Source organism: Pogona vitticeps, chromosome 1 (genome assembly GCF_051106095.1).
Source record: "Pogona vitticeps strain Pit_001003342236 chromosome 1, PviZW2.1, whole genome shotgun sequence".
Classification (NCBI taxonomy): domain Eukaryota; kingdom Metazoa; phylum Chordata; class Lepidosauria; order Squamata; family Agamidae; genus Pogona; species Pogona vitticeps.
The window spans coordinates 63,358,691-63,382,333 of record NC_135783.1 but is presented as its reverse complement, the minus strand read 5'-3'; the positions used below and the strand labels follow the sequence as shown (position 1 = coordinate 63,382,333).

The 23,643-nt window shown below is 40.7% G+C and overlaps 1 protein-coding gene across 2 annotated transcripts; it reads left to right on the top strand.

Annotated features, from left to right (window-relative positions):
• The first annotated feature begins 4,636 nt into the window (after window positions 1–4,636).
• LOC110083063 (sulfotransferase 6B1) lies at window positions 4,637–22,699 on the top strand. Of its 2 annotated transcripts, XR_013540503.1 has the most exons (9): window positions 4,637–5,838; window positions 6,045–6,303; window positions 8,620–8,765; window positions 9,716–9,805; window positions 12,273–12,396; window positions 13,749–13,843; window positions 14,135–14,291; window positions 16,833–17,073; window positions 21,932–22,699. XR_013540503.1 is itself a non-coding variant. In XM_072994001.2 (8 exons), the coding sequence occupies exons 2-8, from the start codon at window positions 6,102–6,104 to the stop codon at window positions 16,961–16,963; spliced, it is 945 nt and encodes a 314-aa protein (XP_072850102.2). In that variant the 5' UTR covers window positions 4,637–5,838; window positions 6,045–6,101; the 3' UTR covers window positions 16,964–17,086. The 2 variants fall into 2 exon arrangements, 1 of the variants encoding a protein (XP_072850102.2); XM_072994001.2 differs by lacking the exon at window positions 21,932–22,699 and having other exon boundaries at window positions 16,833–17,086.
• The last annotated feature ends 944 nt before the right edge of the window (window positions 22,700–23,643 follow it).

Below are 23,643 nucleotides of genomic sequence, written 5' to 3'. Positions count from 1 at the left end.
ACTCTCCAAAGCTCCAGTATATTCCCAAAAAGCCAAAATTGCCCTCCTGTATGAATGTCGTCTGGATGCTGCTATGGGGTGCAATACTCCCCAAAATATGACTTCTTGCCAAGGCTCCATTAGTCTTTGGGAAAGGAGTCCAGGTGTGGTGCTGTTTGGGAGGAGGCAGAGCCCAGAATCAATCTTCTGAAATTCAGGCAGGACATCTGAGAAGTGGGCGCCACAAATGTAATGTTCCCTGCCAGACAGACTAACACAAAGCAGTGCATCAAACACATGACCCAAGGAAAGTGAGATATCTTCCAGTTTACTATCTGGCACACCTGCCTAATTGTCACTCCAGACAAGCACCCCTTATCTCTGAACTGTTTGTGCCAAATAGACACAGCTACTGAGAATAAAATGATGTGAGTTAATGCATTTATTAATGTTTTGAAGTGCTATTGTTGATTTTTGAACATGAACAGCTGGCTGATGAGGAGGTTAATTACTCCGGTTCCTCTCCATTGCTGCCATCTGGTGGAACAAAAGTTAATGGACATTCCTTTCCTACAAAATCAAAAGTGGAAAATAATGTCTGTGAAAACAGTTATGTTTACAGCGTACTCTCATGACTAATCTGTCTTGGGCAGTGAGATGTTATTCTCTATTCATATTGTTGATTTTAGGCAGTCAAAGTAAAAATGATGATGTCCTGATTACATCATATGCTCCATAAGCAAGACTAGACATATTATTATTAAACTTATGTTTTGCATGCAAAATAATTTTAGGAAAAAAAGTTTAACGTTGGAGCTCTGCTAATGAGATTATGTAAACAACAAAAAGCTAGTAACAGTTGGGCACTAGACTACAAGTAAAGAAATACCTCAGTGTTTTATGAATAAAATGGCATAAATATGTCTCAGGTAGTGAAGGAGTTACATGAGAGAAAGGAGTTAGCAAGGTGAAAACCTTTTAGATGCTATATGTTGGCAACACATAACTTCCACTTAAGATAAGATGCATTATTGTTATTGAGGTGCGCAAATTGTTAGCAATTGTTTATGAATACTTAACAACCTCAAAGGGAAAATTCAGCATAAATTTATGTGCCTAAGCGTCCAGGCTGATTACTTGGAAAGAAAATTTCCCTTTCTTTGGGAATCAAACTCCACTGAAAAGGGGGGGGGAATGAGCTCAATTATAAAAAAGGAGAATATCCACTGAAGCCTAGAAAATGGCAATAAACTTTAGAGCCACTGCTTCTCAGCTGGCACCTGGATAAGTTCAATAGAATAGGCTACAAACTGGACATCATTTTGGTCTTATTATACAACTAAACATTTTTCTGGAATAAATTACTGCATGTATGCAATGCTGGGACACTTCAGTGAAAATAATTAAGTGATTATTACCACTTTGAACCATGGCATCGGCCAAGCATTTTTAAGTTTCAGGCAAAGTAGATTGTTTTTCTAGCAAATTGTTTGCTTCATGAAGAAAACTGCATGTGGACACCTCTGATGTGACAATGGGATGCAAGCGACATTGCACAGCATGACTCAAGCAAAACTAAAAAGTGGGGGAATGACATTAAAAAGTTGCAGGGAAACTATCATAATGAAAAAAACTCAGCTAGAATGTACCAACTAGCAAGGTAGGTTAGAACTCTGTGTACAGTTGAAGCAGAAGAATTACATTCTGAGCATTATATTGCTCACGCTCACTTCACTCCAATAGTTATACCTTTTTCTTCAATAGCAGAAAAGAATGTGGGGAAAAAATGAAAATAAAAGGCAAGGAAGAAGATCAAATCTTAGATGGATTGGCTCTATAAAAGAAGCCATGGTCATGAATTTGCAAAAGCTAAACAGGGCTGCTTATTTGCTTGCTTATTTATTTATTTTATATTATCTATATTATTTATTTGTTTTGTTTTATTTAGTCATTTATATGTTACCTTTCTTCCTGTAGGAGACACAAGGAGGCTCACAAGAATTAAAGCGGTACAACGATCACAGTAAAAATACAATTAAAACTATATTAAACATGATTAAACATTTTCCAACATTAAAACCAAGATTAAAAACAATGAATATTTTGTCATAAGGAGATCCTGCACTATTTGTGATTTAGTACACTCTCTTAAGTCTCTTCGAAATAAGCTGATAAGTAAACAATTATAACATATGTTCACAGGCAATGTCTTTCACAATATTTCATTCATGAAATCATTTACTTGTGTGAAATAATGCTTGATTACTCACTGCTTTTAGGTAATTAGCATCTGCAAACAACTCTGGGGAAAGTGTGGCTGTCAGGAAAGAGAACTGGAAAGCTTTGTTTGAAGAGTATTTTACAAGGAAATGTGAAAAAAATATAGAGGAGAAATGTAGGGAACAATGACAGCCACTCTTTGTGGCTTTCATAGATCTCACAAAGGCCTTTGATTTGGTTAGCAGGGACAGCCTTTTTAAAATACTTCCCAAGATTGGGATGTCCACCTCAACTCCTTAACATCATCAGGTCCTTTCATGACGGAATGAAGGGCACTGTAGTATTTGATAACTCGACATCAGACCCCTTTCACATCTGAAGCGGAGTGAAACAGGGCTGTGTCCTCGCACTGACCCTGTTTGGGATCTTTTTTGCTGTCATGCTGAAGCACACCTTTGGAATTGCAACAGAAGATTGTGGACTAGATAAAATGGGAAGCTCTTTAATCTCTCCAGATTGAGAGTGAAGACCAAAGTTCAGTTGAAATGCATGCGGGACTTCCTCTTCCCTGATGATGCATCCATTGTTGCCCACTGTGCTGAAGACCTCCAACAACTCATGAATCATTTTAGCAAGGCCTGCCAAGACTTTGGACTAACTATCAGCCTGAAGAAAACACAAGTCATGGGCCAGAGTGCGGACTCACCTCCCTTTATTACCATCTCCACCTGGAGGTTGCTCATGACTTTGTGTACCTTGGCTCAACGATCTCTGACACTCTCTTCCTAGATGTTGAGCTGGATAAACGCATTGGCAAAGCAGCTACCATGTTCTCTAGACAAACAAAGAGAGTATGGCTCAATAAGAAGCTGACAGCATATACCAAGATCCAGGTCTATAGAGCCTGTGTCCTGAGCACACTCCTGTACTTCAGTTAGTCCTGGACCCTTTGTGCACAGCAGGAGAGGAAGCTGATCATGTTGCATATGTGTTGTCTCCAACGCATTTTTGGTATCACCTGGCAGAACAAAGTTCCAAACAGAGTAGTCCTAGAACAAGCTGGAATTTTTAGCATGTACACATTACTGAAACAGCGAAGTCTACATAGGATTGGGCATGTTGTGAGAATGGCTAATAGTCAGATTCCAAAGATTTCCTGTACGGAGAATTAGTGCTGGGAAATCACCCCAGAGGGAGACCACAGCTGCAATACAAGGACATCTGCAAGTGGGATCTGAATGCCTTAGGAATGGACCTCAACAGATGGGAAACCTTGACATCTGAGTATTCAGACTGGAGGCAGGAGGTGCATCATGGCCTGCCCCATTTTGAACAGACTCTTGTCCAACAGGCCAAGACAAAGACGTAGTCCTGAAACAAGAAAAATCAGGGAGCTGGACAGGGGACATATTGTATTTGTTTTCAGTATGGAAGGGATTGTCACTTTTGAATTGGCCTTTTCAGCCACATTAAATGCTCTTCCAAGTCCTCTATTCAGAGCACGTTACCATAGTCTCTCCATACTGAAGGATGCCTAAAAAAAGGAGCAGATCCCAGATTAGACCTGCCTGTCATCCACTCTCCAGCACCCCATCATATTTCTGGGTAACTACAGAGTTTTTTACCAACAATATGGATCGCCCCCAGGTGCAAATACACTTGGGTGGAAGAGACTCCTTGATTTCCAATGTAAGAAACTTTGGCAGCCAATCTGAGCTGAATCTTGCCAGATCAATTCCCTACCTACTTTTGTCCCCCCTTGATACCAATGATGGGGGAATTACATTGCCTGGGATAGGGCCAAGTGTCCGTCTGCCTTTCCACGGATGATCAGAGGAGATATTTTTAAGTCCCCAGCCCAAGTGTGGCTGGGGGTCTTCCTCCAAGCACTGCCAGCTGCCTGCGAGTGGATGGATGGCAGGCAGTGCTTCTGCTGGAAAATCTTTGTCATGTGAGGGTGCCTGGGAAGAAGATGCTTGGCATGACAGAAGACTGAGGTGCCTCCCCTCTCCTGAGACAGAAACTGGGCTCTTGGTAAGTGTCTGGGTGACCCTTGCTTATGCAAATCAGTGCCCTAGTCAGTGCATGTCTTATTTGGGTGGAGTGCACGTGGCCACCTCTATGCCAGGCATTTATGCTGTTCAATCTGTTTTCACCAACCTGAAGAATTATGTTGCGCGTCTCTTTTTGCCCCCTCAGTCCCGGAATAAAGACGTGAGACAGTGATATGGATTAAATACGGGCCACACTTTATTAAATCAGATCACATCAATCTATATCTTCAAACATTATCAAAGGAGGGGGCCTGCTGTAGTGTGGAAACAGGATAAGGCGGGGGTATCCCAATAATCGAAATAAGCGAAATTCCCCCATTCAAAACATCATTTTGCAATCGCAAAAACCTCGTCGTAATGCGGATTTGTCGTTAAACGGAGTGCCTGTCTTGCGAGGCACCACTGTATTCTTGATTACAATTGTAAACTTTGCTAACGTTATGCCAATAACGTATCAATTTTTTTGTATATTGTGATCTAAGGATGATATCAACACAAATAAATTCTATAAACACTTAATATTAATCCAACAATAAAATGAATTTCCTATTTGCACCTACAATCAATTTACCTGTATGACTATAACTAACCTCTTATTTATGCCAAGATTGATTCTATCCTGCAATAAATATTAAACAATATGAATGTTGTTCTTTTTATCAAAGGTTTCCTTCCTGCTAGGTTATAAGACAGCCAGCTAGTAGCTCAAAATGGCGGGGAGGGAAAGAGTGGGGGGGAAAGGCGCGAAAATCCTTAACTAAAGGGGTGCTGGGGTGCCGATCTGCAGAGTAGCACCAAAAAGAAAAAATACAAAATACAAAATCCGCAGGTTAATAATAACTCCAAATCAACTCTAAACACACTTCCTTTGTAGTATTTAAATGAGTAAGGCTGAACGATGCCTTGCATTGCACCAGGCGTGCTTTTTTATAATTATTTTTTTAACCACCTTATGCCTTATTCCTTTTAAAATAAACATTTAAAACCTCAAGGCTCCAACTTTCTTCTACAAACAACTCCTCACCTTCTCTTAATTATATCAGTTTTATCTATTTAAACAAACCAAAACCCTTCACCTGCTGCTTAAATCAATAAACTTATTCAGTTAAAAATAAAAAGCTAATGATGTTTGAAAAAACAATAACTTAACAGTAATAAAGAAGTTACTCCCCAGGCAGGGACTTGAACTGGCAACCTGTGGAATTCCACCAGGCTGCCCTTCCACATAGAGCTATTTCTGCTGCTAGCAAACCAATACTCATTTAACTCAGAACAATATTTAACTCAGAACAGTGACAAATAAATTATGTAACCCAGGGAGGGAGCAGACGTTTCTCTCCTGTCTGACGAGAAACAGCTTGTAAGAGCAAGTAAGGCAGCGCAATCCTCCTTTTGGAAGCCCGAACAGGAAAGAGGGAGATCATGTGGGAGTGCTTCCTTACATAACAGCACTCCCTCACCCAAAACAGTCACGTTACCCAGGACAGTCTCACGTCCATCCAGGACGTTGGGGCAAACACCAGCTCCGCTGTTACAGGGCAGCAGACCTCCGGTCCAGCAGCTGAGACCTTTCCTAATTCAAAAGGTGTGTGTGTATGGGGGGGAGATGAATAAGGATGTCTGCCAACAGTCCAGATGCCATCAAATGATGTTAATCTGTGTGTGAGGAGGGGGGAAAGCGAAGACTTAGTTAAACAGCAACTATTCCATCTGGAAAAAAATAAAGCACCAAACTATGTATATAGGAGCAGTGAACTTACTTAAATTTTATCTTTTTCATCACCTGCACAGATACTGCTTCCTTCAGGAAAAAAAAAATCCAATTCTCACATCCCAGGAGAATCAAAGATGGATGAGTTCAGGAAACATTCTGTTGAATTTTATGATAATATGTTGTTGGATGGAGCTAAACTGGCACCAGAAGAGAAGCTTTTTTCCTATAAGGGAGTGTTGTATCCTGCTACTGTTTGTTGTGCAGAAACTTTAACTGCTCTTGAAACCTTTGAAGCCAGGAGGGATGATGTGATCCTGACAGGATATCCTAAAACTGGTAAGCATAAATCTTGTCAATCCCAGCCAAATATGTTCTATGAAAGTTATGAGGTAATCAATAAAGCTTGTCCATGCTCTCTTTTGATATTGTCTTGGAATCATTTCTTTCCTTTTCTGGGAGAGAAAAATGTAATTCAAATGAATTACCCCCTATGGATCAATTCTTTCCTCTCCAAACAGTCTATTCTGGAGGATCTTCTAGGAACATTTAAGATTTGAGAAGATGTCCTTCAACAACCCTTATTCGTAGGATCCAAGATAGCCTCACAATTACCTTTACACTTTGGTTGTGTAACATCAAAGGGGCAAAATGGATGTGATGATTGCCAATCATTTTACCCATTCTTCATTCATTTTTCTGAAATGAACATTTATTTTTATGTTATTTGTTTAAACATTGATAGCCCGTGCTGTATCACAGGATCTCCAGGCGGTTTACAAAGTGATATTAAACAATTTTAATGCATAAGCTATTTAAAATAATAATTAAGTTCAAATAACACAAAATTAAAACATTAAAAGCATTGTATTAAAATCTGCACAGGTCACAATCCTCAACCCCCAAAGGCTCTAATAAATACGTATGTACCGTGTTTCCCCGAAAACAAGACAAGGTTTTAAACTAATTTTTGCTCCAAAAAAAAAAAAAAAAAAAAGCATTAGGGCTTATTTTCAGGGGATGTTTTAGTTTTTTTCATGTACAACACACTATATTGATTCAAATACAGTCATGTCATCTTCTGGTTGCTGCACAATGCTGGAGGGCGGGATTTCACTTAACTAGGGCCTATTTGGGGGGGTAGGGCTTATATTACAATAATCCTGAAAAATTATACTAGGGATTATTTTCAAGTTAGGTCTTATTTTTGGGGAAACGGTATTGATTTGGTGCTGAAATGATGCCAATATTAGCTCCTCCAAGGGAAGGGCATTCCACGGTAGAGGTGTTACAGCAAAACAAAAACAAACAGACATAAACATTCTCCATGTCTACCCATAACCGTTCTTAGTGGTGGGACACAGAGAAGGGCTTCCTCAGCAGATCTTAGTGACTGGCAAGGTTTATATACAGAGAGGTGCTTGTTCAAATACCCAGTTTCCAAGCCACTCAGGGCTTCGCAAGCCATTGCCAGCACCTTAAACTCATACTGGAAGTGTATTGCTAGTCCTAGTGGCCACCAGGGTCCTGATCCTGATGGATACTCCAGCATGCAGCAAGGCTATTTAGCACACTGCTCTCTCCATGACTGCTGTGCACCCTTTGCCCCAGCATTTGCTATTTGAAGTTGTGCCAATGGAAAATTTCCTTCTGTTGCATAACAAGCTGAGAGGCAGGCAAATTCCATAGTCCTGATCAGTTCATCAACTATTTGTTAAAGAACAATCTACTCTTCCCCTCAGTTTAATCCGATTCCTGACACAAGGTAGAAATCAGGAAAACTTCAAAATCCTAGGGTTTTACTTCTTCCTGTCTCACTTTGCAAATATTGAACTGATGAAAGTATTACTACTAGCCAATACAGTTGTGCCCCACTGGACGATTACCCCGCTCTACGACGAATCTGCTTTACGTTGACATTTTTGCAATTATTTTGCGATTGCAAAATGATGTTTTAAATGGGTTTTTTTCGCTGTGCGATGATTGATTCCCTGCTTTGGGAACCTATTTTTACTATATGACGATCAGCAAACAGCTGATCATCGGGTTTCAAAATGGCTACTGGCTGAAGAAAATGGCCCCCCACTGTTTTCTAGGACAGATTCCTCGCTTTACAGGCACCAAAAATGGCTGCCGTATGGAGGATCTTCACTGGACGAGCAGGTATTAAGCCAATTGGAACGCACTGGACGGTTTTCAATGCATTTCAATGGGTTTTTTATTTCATTTGACGACGTTTTCGCTCTACAGCGATTTCACTGGAACGAATTAACATCGTTAAGCGAGGCACCACTGTATTCAAATGACAAAAATTCAAAATCCAAATAAACACAATTCAAATAAGCTTTTAGAGGTTTGATGACTGGAATAGATTGCCTCAGAAGGCTAGTCTGAGTCTCTTTTGTTAAAGCTTTTTTGCAGAGGCTGGATTGCCATCTAGGAGCAGCTTTATGACATCAACTGGGGCTCCAGCTAGGTGAAGACTGAGACTTCTAACTCTGTGAAGAAGCACCGAGACAGCATCCTTAAGCATTTATGGATCCCTCCTCTGCTTAAATCTACATGTGTACATTTTTTAAAAGTAGCAATTACACATGGTTATTATGGGCATCAGCTTCCAGAATATATCTCATAGGGTTTTCCACCCTTTTTCAGGTACCCACTGGCTTGATAAGATCCTAAACAATGTGGTAGACATCGGTGCAAAATATACAGAAGAGGAAAAGAACAAGAGAATTGATATTGAAAACGAATTGGCGATGCCTCCACGCCTTGAGTTTGTTCATGCAGATAAATTAAAGGTGAGTGTGGTCCCAAGTTTAATGACATTAAATCATGACTTTTCACATGGAAAGAGAACATCTTAGTGACAAAACATTGTGCCCTTACTGCTAAATGAATATTGCAGTGATCACTCCTGGTATGAATATTCAGCAGGGTATTTGCATGTACCAATGAGAGCTGTCAGGAGGCGGAGCCAGAGACACTAGAAGGGAGTGGAGAGTCAGAGTCTAAAGAGTTCAGTCAGAGAGACAGAGAAGAGAAAAGGAGTTTGGGGTTTGAGGCAGAGACATTCACTGAACCATCTCACCCTCTCTAACTTTCATATTCTAGAAACAGAATAGCAAAAAGGCAGAGGCATTTTAGTTGAGCATTCAAATAAGCACCGTATACGCCTTAAAAGGTACCAGGATGTGCAAACAACAGCATGTGGAGATCTTTGTTACAACTGCAGATCTCTACATTGAAGGCAAAATAAGATTCAACACAGGCCACCCTTCTCTGGTCGGCTGGGAGGAAAAAAAACACAACCAGAAATCAGTCAGTAAAATGCCTGGTATACCTGTTGTCAAATACACTAGTGCATTATTTTCTGAACAAAAAGGGCAACTTTGTAAGAACATTCTTTGTATGCATCCTTTTGATGTTTATGCCTTTTTGCAATTGGACAGGTTAGCAATTAAATTGATGGAGAGGGACAAAGCATGGCTCACAAGTTCCTATGATGCCTCCAAGACTGTACTTAAGCCCTGAAGATGCTCCCCCTTGACACCCACTGAGGATTTTTTCAAAGAATGGGAGGAAGGGTTTTCTGGTGTCTACGCAATTTTAGCACGGAGGGGTGCAGGGTCCTGTCAGATACCCCCTCCCAAAAAAGCAGCACCTCCACCCACCCACCTGCAGGTGGGTACCCAGTGACAGGATTTCATTTCATCTGACAATAATTTTGTCACTTTCTTTTAAATTGAAGATGATGGAAAAACTACCTTCCAGAAGGATCATTGTAACACATCTGACTCCTGATACCCTGCCCAAATCTATTTTCAAAAACAAAGCCAAAGTAAGTCCACAAATCTTATATACTTTGCTCCAGGATACTTTAGTTTGGGACTCAATACTATGTGGCAGAGCAGCTGACTAATTTGGCCATCTCTGGGATTGCCTGTGAGAGACTAGAAGGTTGGGATTAATCCATTCATCAGTATATTAATTCCAATACCAATCTAAAGAATATTTCTTCAAAGATGGAAGAACTTCGTTAGAATAGAATGGACCACCTCAGATGTTTTGGGACTGTTCTTCATTGGAAGTCTTATAACAGAGGTTGGATTGCTATCCAGCAAAGATATTTAGCTGTGGATTTCCTGCTTCAGCCCAGCACTGGACTTCATGACGAGGTTCCTTCCAGTTCTAGTTTTCTGTGATTTTATGATGATGTTTAGAGATGGGGATGAATATAAAAATGGCGCAGTTTTTCTGACGAATATATTCGTCGATCCGTATTTGTAAAATTTTAAATTAGGATGAATATGTCTTGACGAATATTTCCTTGGTTTTATTCATCAATCCATTCATATTTGTCTATATTCATGACCCCTTTTAGGGGCCTCCCTGAGCTTGGTTGCGACAATTTGAAGTTCTGGCCAATCAGGACAGAGATCCTGGCTTGCCATGTCTGGCAGCCAATAGCGCTGCTGAAAGGTGTATCTACTTTTACAGATGTTTCATATAAGCTTTTCCCCTCTGGCCATTCCCCACTTCTGTTCATGCTCTCTGGAGTGAGAACAGTTGCTACTCGCTGGCTTGCTGGTGCTCTTGCGGTTTCGCTTTTGTGGCAGCAAAGACTTATATTTTTCTTTTTCATCATCAATCATCAACTTTACTGGGAATTTGGGGAGGGATTTCAGATAGCTTAGGCTACTTCTTCAGAAGGGCTTAATTTTATTTCAAATTCAAATCAATCAAAACTTTTTTTCCTGGAGGCTTTTGTGTGTGTGTGTGTGTGTGTGTGTGTGTGTGTGTGTGTGTGTGTGTGTGTGTGTGTGTGTGTGTGTGTGTGTGTGTGCGCGCGTGTGCGCGTGTGCGCGTGTGCGCGTGTGTGTGTGTGCGTGTGTGTGTATTGTCTGGTGGAGGTGGGGAACTGTTGTTGTGTGACTGTGGAATCTCTTTTCCTTTATATTCAGTTTTCAAAAGTTTATTTTAGGAGAATCATTTTTTCCTTTCCCCAAATTTGTTGTGTGTGTGTGTGTCTAGGTGGGAGGATTATTCAGTTTTCAAAAGTGCATTTTAGGGACGCTTGTGTCTCTCAGGGAATTTGGTGGGAGGCTGGATCCATCATTCCTTTTTCTTCTAAAACTTGTGTGTGTGTTTTTTAGGACTTTTTTGGCTTCTCTGCCACAGTGGGTTGGCCTCTCATTCTTCCAGGGCTAAATATAACTCCCTCAATGCCATGGGCTTCTGTGCCGTGTGGTACACTCTCCTGAGGGGACCCAATTTGTGGGTGAAAAACTCAGAGTTCTGATATCCAATCTTCACCAAAATTGGAAGCCATGTTGGGGAAAGACATAGGAAGTTCTGTTGTGATTCTGGAGTCTCTCGGTACCTGGGGGAAGCTTTCCTGGGGGGGGTTCCTCTTTCTGTTGATATAACCTGGGCGTCCATGATCCAATGTTTACCAACCTTTCAGGAATTGTAGAAAATTGTCTGAGGAAGCTTTCCTGCAAATTTGGTGTCTCTAGGTCTTCAGGGCCAGTGTTATAGCCATTTAAAATGCAGACAAATGGAAGGATCGATTCATCGATTCGTCAAAGAATATTTGTATATTCGTATCCATTGATCTGTTAACCTTAACGAATAACGGATCAAAATGAATTGCCATTTTTAAAATTTGTCCACATCTCTAATGATGTTTCCTATTCCCACCTGAATGAAAGTGACACATTCTCCTGCACAGCAACGGTGTATTCTAATAGTCATAAAAGGTAAAGGTAAAGGTTCCCCTTGACAATTTTTGTCCAGTCGTGTTCGACTCTAGGGGGCGGTGCTCATCCCCATTTTGTCTGAAGACAATCTTCCGTGGTCATATGGCCAGTGTGACTTAGACACGGAACGCTGTTACCTTACCACCGAGGTGGTTCCTATTTATCTATTTGCATTTGCATGCTTTCGAACCACTAGGTTGGCGGCAGCTGGGACAAGCGACGGGCGCTCACTCCATCATGTGGATTCGATCTTACGACTGCTTGGTCTTCTGACCCTGCAGCACAGGCTTCTGCGGTTTATCCCGTAGCGCCACCACGTCATACAGGCATGTAAATATGTTCTTGGAGTGACTGATCTGGAAAACCATTGAAATGGATCTTCAAGTTTCACATGATATAATACCATTTACTAGGGTTTGAGGAACATGCATGATTAAGGAAATGGGAGTATTAATTGAGAACTCTTCTCTGTTAGTTACTCAGGCTTTAGTTATTAATAAATTGCATTGTTAAAGAAAATCAAACTTTTCTTTCTTTGTCTTTCAGGTACTGGTGCTGATTCGAAACCCAAAAGATACACTGGTGTCTTATTTTCATTTTATCAACAAGATGTCAATTTTTCCCACATTAACATGGGATTCATTTTTCACCGATTTTATGAATGGGAAAGGTATCCTTGTGTCATGGAACAATTCCAAACAGAATAAGGCCAACAGATTTTCAGAGATTAGTCAGAATCCTGTAGAATCCATAAGTACATTTTGATGTCTGCTTGGCTGCAGTAGCCAAGTGTGGGTTTTTCCCTGTTAGCTTCAGCTGATAAGCCAGCTACATCCTATCACAGAAGGGCAGAATTTAGCCATTGTCAGGAGTGTTGTATAGTGCAATTCGCTTTACATGAGGATTATCTTGATTATGATTCAAAAACTTCAGTTGGTTGATAATTCAGCAACATGATTTCTATCAAGCACTTGTCTTTGGGATTCTAGTCCTTTATTAGCCCTGCTATGCACTAGTTCTGTTTACCCTGCTTCTGTAAGGATTGGATCCAACAGCAGCAAGATATATTGTACAGGCAACTGTATTAAGAAAAGGACAGTGCATGGCTTGCTTTTATATTTGCAGATTAGTTAATTTTTTTCTAGAACTGTTTAGAAAAGAATCAGAACTGAACTGGGAAAAGAACTGGATTGAAAATATTTTAATCTTTGAACCTAAGAATGCACTAAAATCTAAAATATAACAGATGCTACTGTACTTTACTATTGAGGGCCAATATGGTTTAAGGAAAAGATGCATACCGTATTTTCCATGTATAAGATGCTACTTTTCCCTGAAACCATTACACTAAAAATTGAGGTGCATTTTATACATGGAAGTAAGCTGAGATGAGAACATAACAGCACATACCTTGCCTCTGTAAACACGCTTCCTTCAGTCATGAAGCATAACTTCCTACAGCCAGGAGACTTAGCTTCCTCCAATCATGAGCCTTATGGAACTGACGTCAGCTGATCCTGAACAAACCAATTGGAACACACCTCCTTGGAGGTGGAGCCTGTAGGCTCAGATTCAACAGGGACCCAAAATGTCTGACCATTCTTAGTCCAGAGGATGAATCTTCAAAACTAAGTTATCTTAATTTGGGGGTTAGAAAAGTGGGGGGGGGGGCTTCTTATAAATGGTGTGTGTGTTTGTATGTGTTATAAATGGGAAAATATGGTATATTTAAAATAATGTTTGATAGATTAGCCCAGTAAATGTAAATTACTGTGTATTGAAGCAAAGGTTTCAAACATTTGCAGCAAGCTGTGAATACTGAGGATTGATTAATGTTTTTTAATTTTTTCTCTCTTGTCGGTAAAGAATAATCCATGGTTATGTGGCTCAGTAAGCAAATGACTGACTGACTGATTGACATTTATTAAATGGAATACATTTGGGGATATTTCAAGTAACTTGAAATAGTCAAGCATTAGAATTGAAATGTTGTGAAATGTAATCCTTTTTCTTTTTCTTCAGTGGGTTGGGGATCCTACTTTGACTATATCAAAGAATGGGACAAGTATATTGATGATGAAAATGTCACAGCCCTAATTTATGAAGAGCTAAAGGAGGTGAGCTTAACATTGGCTCCTGGATGTGAAGGTCAAATAAAGTTTCTCTCCAAACCATTGCAGAAATGGTAAATGTATTAGAATAATTAATATCTGAATTTCATTTTTGCAATGAGAGCAAAGGATTCTGGACTGACTTCAAATGAACTGGTGTAATATTTCCTTTCTTAACACATCTATTCTCAGCTTCAGTGTGAAGTTTGTTTAATGGGAGACCATATTGTCTAGCATGAATGTATTATGTTAAGACATGCAATTTGCTATCTTTTTTTTTTTTTTTTAAAAATGCAGAATCCAAATTTAGGACTGAAAAAAATAGCTGCCTTCCTTGGGTATTCTCTGAATGAAGAAGAGATTCAAAAGGTTATCGAAAAGAGCAGCTTCAAAGTCATGATGGAGAATGGACCAAACACTCTTGGAAAATTTACAGACATTATTTTTCGCAAAGGTAAATTTTAGGAGTATACAGTGAGAGGAGGGGCAGAAAGTTCATCTACACCTTCCTAAAAAGTAATCACTGCTTTTGTCTTTTACGTATCAGGCTATTCCAGTGCATGTTTCTATAAGGGTTGTGTTAGAGATGCTCCAAAGGCTGGCAGGCTCTATAGCAGCGGTACCCAACCTTGGGCCTCCAGAACTTCTTGGATGACAACTCCCAGAAGCCTTCACCACCACCTCTGCTGGCCAGGATTTCTTTGAGTTGAAGTCCAAGAACATCTGGAGGCCCAAGGTTGGGGACCATTGATATATAGGACAATAGTAAAACCTCCATGCCAGTGGTTGCATGGCTCCCGAGTGCCCCTCCCAATTGTTTGCTTATTCCGTTTAAAAACTGCACAATAAAAATGCATGTGACTGAATACTTTCAGTTCAGAAATGATTAAGGACCATAGTGGTGATGGGAGCCCATTTCATGGTAGCTCAAGTCTGATGTTACCACTAATGTCTGCCCATTTTTTTTCTAAGTGATGGTAAGAAGCAACTGCTGGTGCCTGCCCTATTGGCAGGTTCAATTTAGTAACACTTAGTGTGGCATTTACCCCGTGGCCCCTGCTTGTTTCACCAAACAAAGAACTCACTCAAGTATTCCAACGCGCCCTTTAACACGCTGCCATCAATTGATCTCTTTATCAACCTATGTTTCCTATGAAAGGCTGAGGTCCATTCAGTACTGAACTTTTGAACAGAAACCGATTTATTGATTACAAGTTGTTTTAGGAATAGTTCTTAAGCAAATTCTTAAAGTTACCCAAAGCTTCAGTATTTTACTTTAACCTCTTCTATCTTAATACAGGTCACTCTCTGACTAATCACTCCTTAAACACTCTCTCTGCCTCAAAGCTCCAAACTCCGTCTCTCTGACTCTGACTGAACTAACTAGAATCTGACTCTCCCCTCCCCAATAGTTTCTCTGGCTCCGCCTCCTGGCCAATAACATTATATATATAGGAAGACAGAGTGTTCGCTACACTTAACTCACCATCTACCTTTTTAAAGGGGACCACGGACACAGGAGTACAACCACCAGATGGGGCTTTGTCAAATATACCTCAGACCTTGAATGAGCCATATTCCTGCTGCCCCTTTCACAGCCTGGGAAGTTACTTTTAGGAAGAATGAATACAAATAAATTCAGATGCCCTGCATAGCTGAACTGTGGTAGGATGATATCTGGGGACTCATTCCATCATTCTTCAATTGTAGATATGCCATTTAATAGTAATGGCCTAGAGTAGCTTCTTTAAGCTGTGGAATGTAATACTGTATGTGACAGAAACTTAAAATTGGCTTTGATCATGCTGTGGTTCTACATGGAATAATGAACTTTAATACAGGTAGATATAAGAAAGTAGATGCATTTTAAATATTGATATATCCAGGATGCCAGGAATTTCTTGGTTTGAGAGAGTAAATCGTGTACAAAGTACTAAGACGAATGAAGACTAGGAAACCAATATCTCTTATAGAGAAAATTGTAATACTTTGGTCATGTGGTAAGAAACAAAAAGTGCTGATTGTGTCAGCAGTTCATTCAACAAAGCTGGGCAAAGATGTGTAAGAAGTTTCTTATTGGTCTGGATCCAGCAAAACATTGTTTAGAGTTGTCACATGTAGAGTTAATATAGCCAGAAGGATGCCCAAACTCTGCTAAGAGAAGAAAAACAACAAGAAGTTATGTTTTTATCGTGCTTTTCCTCCAATGTATTCAAGAAGATCTACATGGCCCCACTTTATTCTCACAATAACTTTGTTCAGCCTGAGACCAGTAAGTTTCATAGCTCGGTGGGACTTGAACGTGGGTATTCCAGCTTTGATTGCCAGGTTTGAGGGTGCTGGGTGGACTCACAGGTGACTGTTATGCTTCCTTAAGTTTCCAGACTTGATGACAAATTATAATAAGCCAGAAGAGGAAAAAGTTTAATTTTATCATGTGTGATGGCTTCAATATCTGGCTTCCTATCTTCTTCCAATTCTCAGTGATACAGGGCTGCACTAATTCAGTCCATATCTAATTTGTGTTGTGCACAGTATATGTTTAGGAGGTACTTCAGGAAATCTACAATGTCTGTCTCACTCACTTACATACACACTTAGACATACATATTTTGCAATGATTACATAACGACCCATCTTTTGTGGTTTCATGAAACCCTCATGACATCACAAGGCATTATCTTGCCCAAGGTTTGGCCTTGAAATCTCAAAGAATGTGAGAACAAGGTCCTGCTGGCCTGGACCTTGTTCCCAAGTCCTAGCCCAAGACTCCAACCACTGAGATAAATGATCTGTGTTATAACACATAACAACAGTCATTCTATTTGAAAGTCACTTTTGTTGTGTTATGTGATCTGGGGAGTAGGGAAAGCCTCTCATTTGTTTACAATTCTTAATAAAATTGAAAATGGAGATGGCCTAGTATAATAACTTTTTGAACACATCATTCTACTGGGTACGCGGTATTCACTCATTGTTTGTAAAATGTTCACAGGATCTGTTGGTGACTGGAGAAGCTTGTTCTCAGACTCCCAGAACCAAGAAATGGACAGAAAATTTGAGGAGTGTTTAGCTCGCACTAAACTAGGAGCTAAAATTAATTACGAGGTTTATTGCAAGATGTGAGGAGGCAGCCACCCCACCATCTACCCCAGCTCATGATGAAGTCCATCTTTGCTGAGCTGTCTCCAAAGACACTTTGCTTTGTTTCTTCGTGCATTTGATCTTTGAGTAAAGTAAGTTCATGGAGCCATTTTGCGTCCTGTGTCATTCTAATGTGTGATGCAATTGCAGCAATTTCTCTTTAATTTATTTTGAATGGTGAAACCCACAGGATGGGCTTTTTAAATTCTATTGAAATCTGAAGGTGTCACAGTTCTGCAGCCTAACTGTGCAGAGGACTGCAGCCACATCTGCAATTTGATGCTAAGATTCTGTTGGAGTCAGTCCAATATAATCCCAACAATAAACATATGTTCCCACTTGAAAGAATGAGGTTTGTGAAGAGTTATACATATGTGCTGTTTTAACAATGTATTTCGAAAGTTTGAAGGCACAGCTAGTTGACTGACTTTGAATCAATTAAGGCCATGCATTCTGGCCAAAGGTAAAGGTTCCCCTTGACAACTTTTGTCCAGTCGTGTTCGACTCTGGGGGGTGGTGCTCATCCCCGTTTCCAAGCTGTAGAGCCAGTGTTTGTCTGAAAACAATCTTCCATGGTCACATGGCCAGTGCGACTTAGACATGGAACGCTGTTACCTTCCCACCGAGGTGGTCCCTATTTATCTACAAAGAACCCATCAAATTGTAAATCTGCACAAGGTCCCTTAATAAAAAATTTTCAAGTACCCTTTTTTCTTCACTTTACTTTTATTAGATTTTTTACCCCGCCCCCTAGGCAAAGTCTACTCGGGGCGGCTTACATACATGATAAAAACATCACAATAAAAAAAAATCATAAAACATTAAATACATCAAATTTTAACACTTATGTAAACACTTTTTCCAGATTATCTAAACACTTTTTCCAGATTATAGTTCATCGAATTCTTTCCTGGAAAGCCATTAAGATGTTAAAAAGGTATAAAAAGGTTTATTTATGCAGGTCTTAAGCCATTGAGCTAGCTTGTGTTATATCTGCTGAAACAGGTTTGCATGAATCTTTCTCTAAAAATATGGGACTGAGTTACATTTCAAAACTAATACAAGAAGTCATTAAAGGTATATTTTTGCTCTGACAAGTAATGGTTTCTATTTCAATTTCTGTCTGTCTGTCTGTCTATCTAGTAAGTATGTTATTCTATTGTATTTTATCATTTTTTGTAAGCTGCCCCAAGTAGACTTTGTCTAGAGGGGAGGGGTATAAGCCTAAATAAAGTAAGTAAAAATATCTATCTATCTATCTATCTATCTATCTATCTATCTATCTATCTATCTATCTATCTATCTATCTATCTATCTATCTATCTATCTATCTATCTATCTGTCTGTCTGTCTGTCTGTCTGTCTGTCTGTCTGTCTGTCTATCTATCTATCTATCTAGCCTTCATTGTATATATATAAACACACAATGGAGGCTAGAGGAAACTAGCCAGCCTTGCACAGAGAAGTGTGTGAAAAAAGTTTGCTATAAAACAGACATCAGGTCACACTGTACAACATGATGTGAGCAGAAAAAGGCAAACATAGCCAAGACTTTAAGTATGTAGCCTTTCTTTTCTTTTTAACACCCTGACATTTTAATGATGTGCTATAACGTATCTCCTTTTAAAACAATAAATTTAAACACGCCCCCCAAGCTTTGAAGAAATCTTCCTACCCCATTTTTTGATGTGGCTGTTTCACAGTGAAGAGGTGGGACGCAGGCCTTTTACTAAAAATGTTGTGTTGTGGCAGCCAATTGTTTTCTGCAAGGGTCAGAGCGGAAATAAATGTTTTAACAGAAAAGAAAACCCTGAAAGATTTTTAAAAGTAAGCCTACTTAGCAAGTTCAATAGAGAACTTGCCTGGTTGACAAGGTCTGTGTCCCCAGCAGCCACTCTCTTGCTGGACTGCTCTCTGGCCATTCTCCTCTCCTCTGGTCACCTGCCCTGCCTCTCGAGCCCCTTTTATCTGCAGGCAGAGAGGTGGGCCCCCTGTGATGTCATAAAGGCCCAGCAGCATGTGGTGAGTTGCCAAGGCAGGAGCAACAGCAGCCCCCTCAGGATTGGCTGAGTCCTGTTTTCATCTTGGGTGGAGAGCCCAGCTGCGACCCTATCTTGATTTTAGGTCACTCACTACCTTGGGTAATGCGCTCGTAATCTCAAGATTAGACCACTGTAATGTGCTCTACATGGGGCTACCTTTAAGGTTGAGCCAGACTCCTCAGTGCATTGAGAAAATACAGTGGTGCCTCGCATAACGAGCACACCGTTTAACGATGAATCCGCATACCGATGCGGATTTTACCGATGTTTCTTCACATAGCAAGGGGGAACAGCTGTTCAGCGGTGGCAGGAAGAGCCAAAATGGCCACCAGAACCACCCAAAATGACCGCCAGAACACCCAAAATGGCCACCAGAACACCCAAAATGGCCGGCGGAACATGGGGGAACATCACAGAATGGTGAGTTTTGGGCCCATTTGGAACGCATAGCGATGTTTCCCCATAGCGAAGGTTAATCTGGAACAGATTAACCTCGCTATGCGGGGCACCACTGTATCATCATATTTCTCCTATTCTGGCTGCATTGCACTGGCTACCCTTTCGGTTCTGCATTGACTTCATAGTTTTGATGCTTACGTATAAAGCCCTAAATGGTTTAGGGCCTCGATATTTGGTGAAGTATTTTCACTATCTCATGGCTTATTTTATCTGTGTATATAAATAATAAAATCCATACCTCCATTGGACTGACCCAAGATCAGCTCAGAGTCTGGAAGGATAATTAAATAAATATCTATTCCTTGCATCTTTATGAGAATGAACTTTTATCTGTGTATCCACAGAGTAATTTATACTTTGTAATAGACTCTGAACTGACAATGCTTTATGGCCCTCTTTACTCCCATTCATGTCTACTTTTAATCAACAAAGAGTAAATGAAATAGTGACTAATGGGTTTTTAATCACCATGATTTTTTTTCAAAATATTGCATAGAGCTGTAACTTAATAAACTTTTTAAAAATCATTTAAATGCAAATCAATGTCCTCTAGTGAAAGCTTGTTCTTTCTTGGGTCAGTCTTGGGTCAGGGATTAACTCAGCTTTCTTCTCCCTTCCACCCCATTGTTCCAAACTTGAATTAACAGGGGCCAGAATCCTAAAGGTGTTTGTTTGAGGTTTGTGTAACCTGTCACAGCTAATTGTGGTTAATAGATGGGGTGCTGGGAGCATGTCTCAGATTTGTACAATTATACAACTAAGATGCACTCCTGTACCTCACCAATTAGCCACAAGTATCTTGGGGGTATTATGCAAACCTTGCCTAAGTCAGTAAACTAGTCAGAAATAGTAACCTTAAAAGAAGTGTTGTTTTTGTTTTCTGTGTAAAAGCTATTCTGTGTAAAGTGTTTACATCTGTTGAAAACAATTCATTAGTTCTATAATTACCTTAGAAATCCTTAAGAAATGTTCTTGTTAAATGATAGTTTTACTGCTTTGGAAGTTACCCTTGACCAGCAGTTGTGTTAAGTCTCCTGGTTTTGGAGTCAAATATATTACTACTAGAGATGGGGACAACTCACCATTTTGTCGAGTCCTCCCGCTTTGTAAGTTGTCAAAACTTGACGATTCATGAAGCACGAAGTTGCCCCCATGAAGCGATGAATAACAAAGTTATTCATTGATTGGGGGGGGGGTTATTAAAAAAAAACACCCCTGCTGCCACCGCCCCCTCCACCTCACCTCCCCAACCCAGCTGACACGTTCTTCCTATTAAAAAAAAAACACCAACAACCATTCTGCTTACTGGCCGCCAATCAGCTATTCAGCAGCTGACAGGCAGCCACCCCCCCACAGCCACCCAACCCAAAGCCTACCCCCAACCCCTTCCTCTCCCTACCTTAGCCCCTACCCCACCCTCATCGACACCCATTACCTTAATCGCCGCTGCTGAGGTCTTCATGTGGCCTCCCAGCCATGGCATATAAAAAGGGAGACTGGCTGCCCTTTGCAAAGATGGTGGCTGCAGCTTCATTTAGGGTAGGGAAGCTGCAGCTGCCATCTTTGCAAAGGGCAGCCAGTCTCCCTTTTTACATGCAGTGGCTGGGAGGGCAACTGAAGAACCTCAGCAGCAGCAATTAAGGTAAAGGGATGATGATATGGGCTAAGGTAGGGAGAGGAAGGGTTGGAGGGTAGGCTGTGGGGTTGGTGGCTGTGGGGGTGGCGGCTACCTATCGGCCTCCAATCGGTTGATCAGTGGCTGGTAGGCAGAATGGGTTTTTGTTTTTGTTTTTTTAATAAGGACGAATAAAAACGGGTAATTCATCCCTTCATATCAATATCAAGGGACAAATATTTAACAAATCAGCTATTTTCGTCAAAAAAGCTGCTCCATTTTTATATTCATCCCCATCTCTAATTACTACTATGGTACATTAATATTGGCCAAGAATCCTGCAGTTGAAGAGTAAGAAAATTAATGTCCAATGGATCTGCTGGGTTCACTTGGAGCAGAAGCTAACCATACTGCAAAGAAGAGAGGAGGAAGAAGCTAATCAGCTTTATTAAGGCCAAACTATGCAGGACAGATGATCTATGACAGGAAAATGGAATTCCTTAAGTGCTAAGAATCAGAACATCTGGTTGTCACAGTATAACGTTTTTATACCTCCTGTACCTGACAAATTAGCATGCTTTGTTTTGTGATTAGACATTAAGCGGTAAACAAAGCTTCCTTTGCAGATATGTTCCTTAGTCTCAAAGAATGTTTTTGGAATGCTGAAAGATTTATGAGGTAGTACAGGGCACCCACAATGCCTCTCACAATCCCTTACATATGCATGCAGGGACATTGTTTTGCCATTGTTAGAGAGGCTCCTACCTCCTGTGACATCACAAGGCCACACAACACAACCTCAAAAAGACCCACCCCATGCCATTTGTCCCATAGGGGGAAGATGCTCCCATGACAGCCCTTGACAGACGTGAAAACACTTGGTAACCATTTCTGAAAAATATTTTTATTGGTTTTTGAAAAGAGGCTGAACAGGATTCCTGGCCCTCAGCAGAGACAGCCTGGTTTAGCTCCAGCAGGATACCTGCACTGTGGTCCTTCGCATCATCACCCTGGGGAAGAGGAAGCTCCTGGCCCTGCAAGACAAACAGAGAAAAAAACACCAACTAAGGGGTGAGCTTGTCCACCACCATCAGCCGGCTTCAAACCAGACGCATCCATCGACCAAAGTTCTAGCAACTTCATCCCAACATCGGCCAGCTTCAAGCCCAGATCTCCACCACCTTCAAGCTGCTGACTCGCAAGCCCACTTAGCAAGTTCAATAGAGAACTTGCCTTGTTGAGAAGGTCTGTGTCCCCAGCAGCCACTCTCTTGCTGGACTGTTCTCTGGCGGCTGTCCTCTCCTAGAAGTAGGCTGCAGGGCATATTACAAGTACATCTAGTAAAAATTCTTCTGTTTAGGCAAGTGTTTTTTAAACAGCCTTTCTTTTCTTTTTAACACCCTGATATTTTAATGATGTGCCTTAAACGTATCTCCCTTTAAAACAATAAATTTAAACACGCCCCCCCCAAGCTTTTAAGACATCTTCCTACCCCCTTTTTAGATGTTGCTGTTTCACAGTGGAGAGGTAGGACATAGGCCTTTTACTAATAATGTGTTGTGGCAGCCAATTGTTTTCTGTAAGGGTCAGAGCAGAAATAAACGTTTTAATAGAAAAGAAATTGCTGAAAGATTTTTAAAAGTAAGCCCACTTAGCAAGTTTAATAGAGAACTTGCCTGGTTGAGAAGGTCTGTGTCTTCAGCAGCCACTCTCCTGCTGGACTGCTCTCTAGCCCCTGTCCTCTCCTCTGGTCTCCTGCCCTACCTCTCAAGCCCCTTTTATCTGCAAGCAGAGAGGTGGGCCCCCTGTGATGTCATAAAGGCCCAGGAACATATGGTGAGTTGCCAAGGCAGCAGCAACAGCAGCCCCCTCAGGATTGGCTGAGTCCTGGTGATGGTCAACAATCTCTCTGAGAGCAAATCTTTCCCTTTTTGGCCTTCGGATATTGTTCTAGGCTGGTGTCTGAAAAAATAACTTTTGGGGGCCCAACCAATGAATCTCCCATCCAGCATGTACACCAAAAGGAACATTTCCAGGGTTGAGATAGGAAAAAAATAATAATAAATGAATAAGGAAAGACACAATCACAGAAATGTAGCCCTGGACCCATGGTTGACTCTTTTTAGATATTTTTTCTTGCCCCTGCTATGAAAAAGATATTATAAGGAGTCCATAATATATAAAAATATATTAGGTATTTTAAACACATAACAGTATTATAACAGCATCCAGGAAGTTTTCACTGATGCAGCTGTGTTTCAAAGATGCTCCCAGACTTTGGAACTCCCACCCACCGTAGCCCAGGCTGTCCTCATCTTTCCTGTCCTTTCACAAGCAGGTGAAGACCTTTCTCTTCAGGCAACCTTTCCCTCAGTGAATGGTCACCTGACTGGGGGTTTTGAATGGGCTGTTTAGCCTGGTTGCTTTGAATGTGCTTTTGGTATTACTTTTGTTTATTAATTTTTAGTGTGGTATTTGTCAGTAGTTCCTCCTGACTGCTTTTTAAACTGTGGCTGTCAGGGACTGAACCTGCAACTGCCTGCACG

What these genes read in the sequence shown, in the direction of transcription:
- LOC110083063 (XM_072994001.2), top strand. Translation starts at nt 6,102, where the DNA reads ATGGATGAGTTCAGGAAACATTCTGTTGAATTTTATGATAATATGTTG. An exon ending in TTCATGCAGATAAATTAAAG is followed by an intron (nt 8,766 to 9,715) that starts GTGAGTGTGGTC and finishes TTTAAATTGAAG; the next exon opens with ATGATGGAAAAACTACCTTC. An exon ending in CGATTTTATGAATGGGAAAG is followed by an intron (nt 12,397 to 13,748) that starts GTATCCTTGTGT and finishes CTTTTTCTTCAG; the next exon opens with TGGGTTGGGGATCCTACTTT.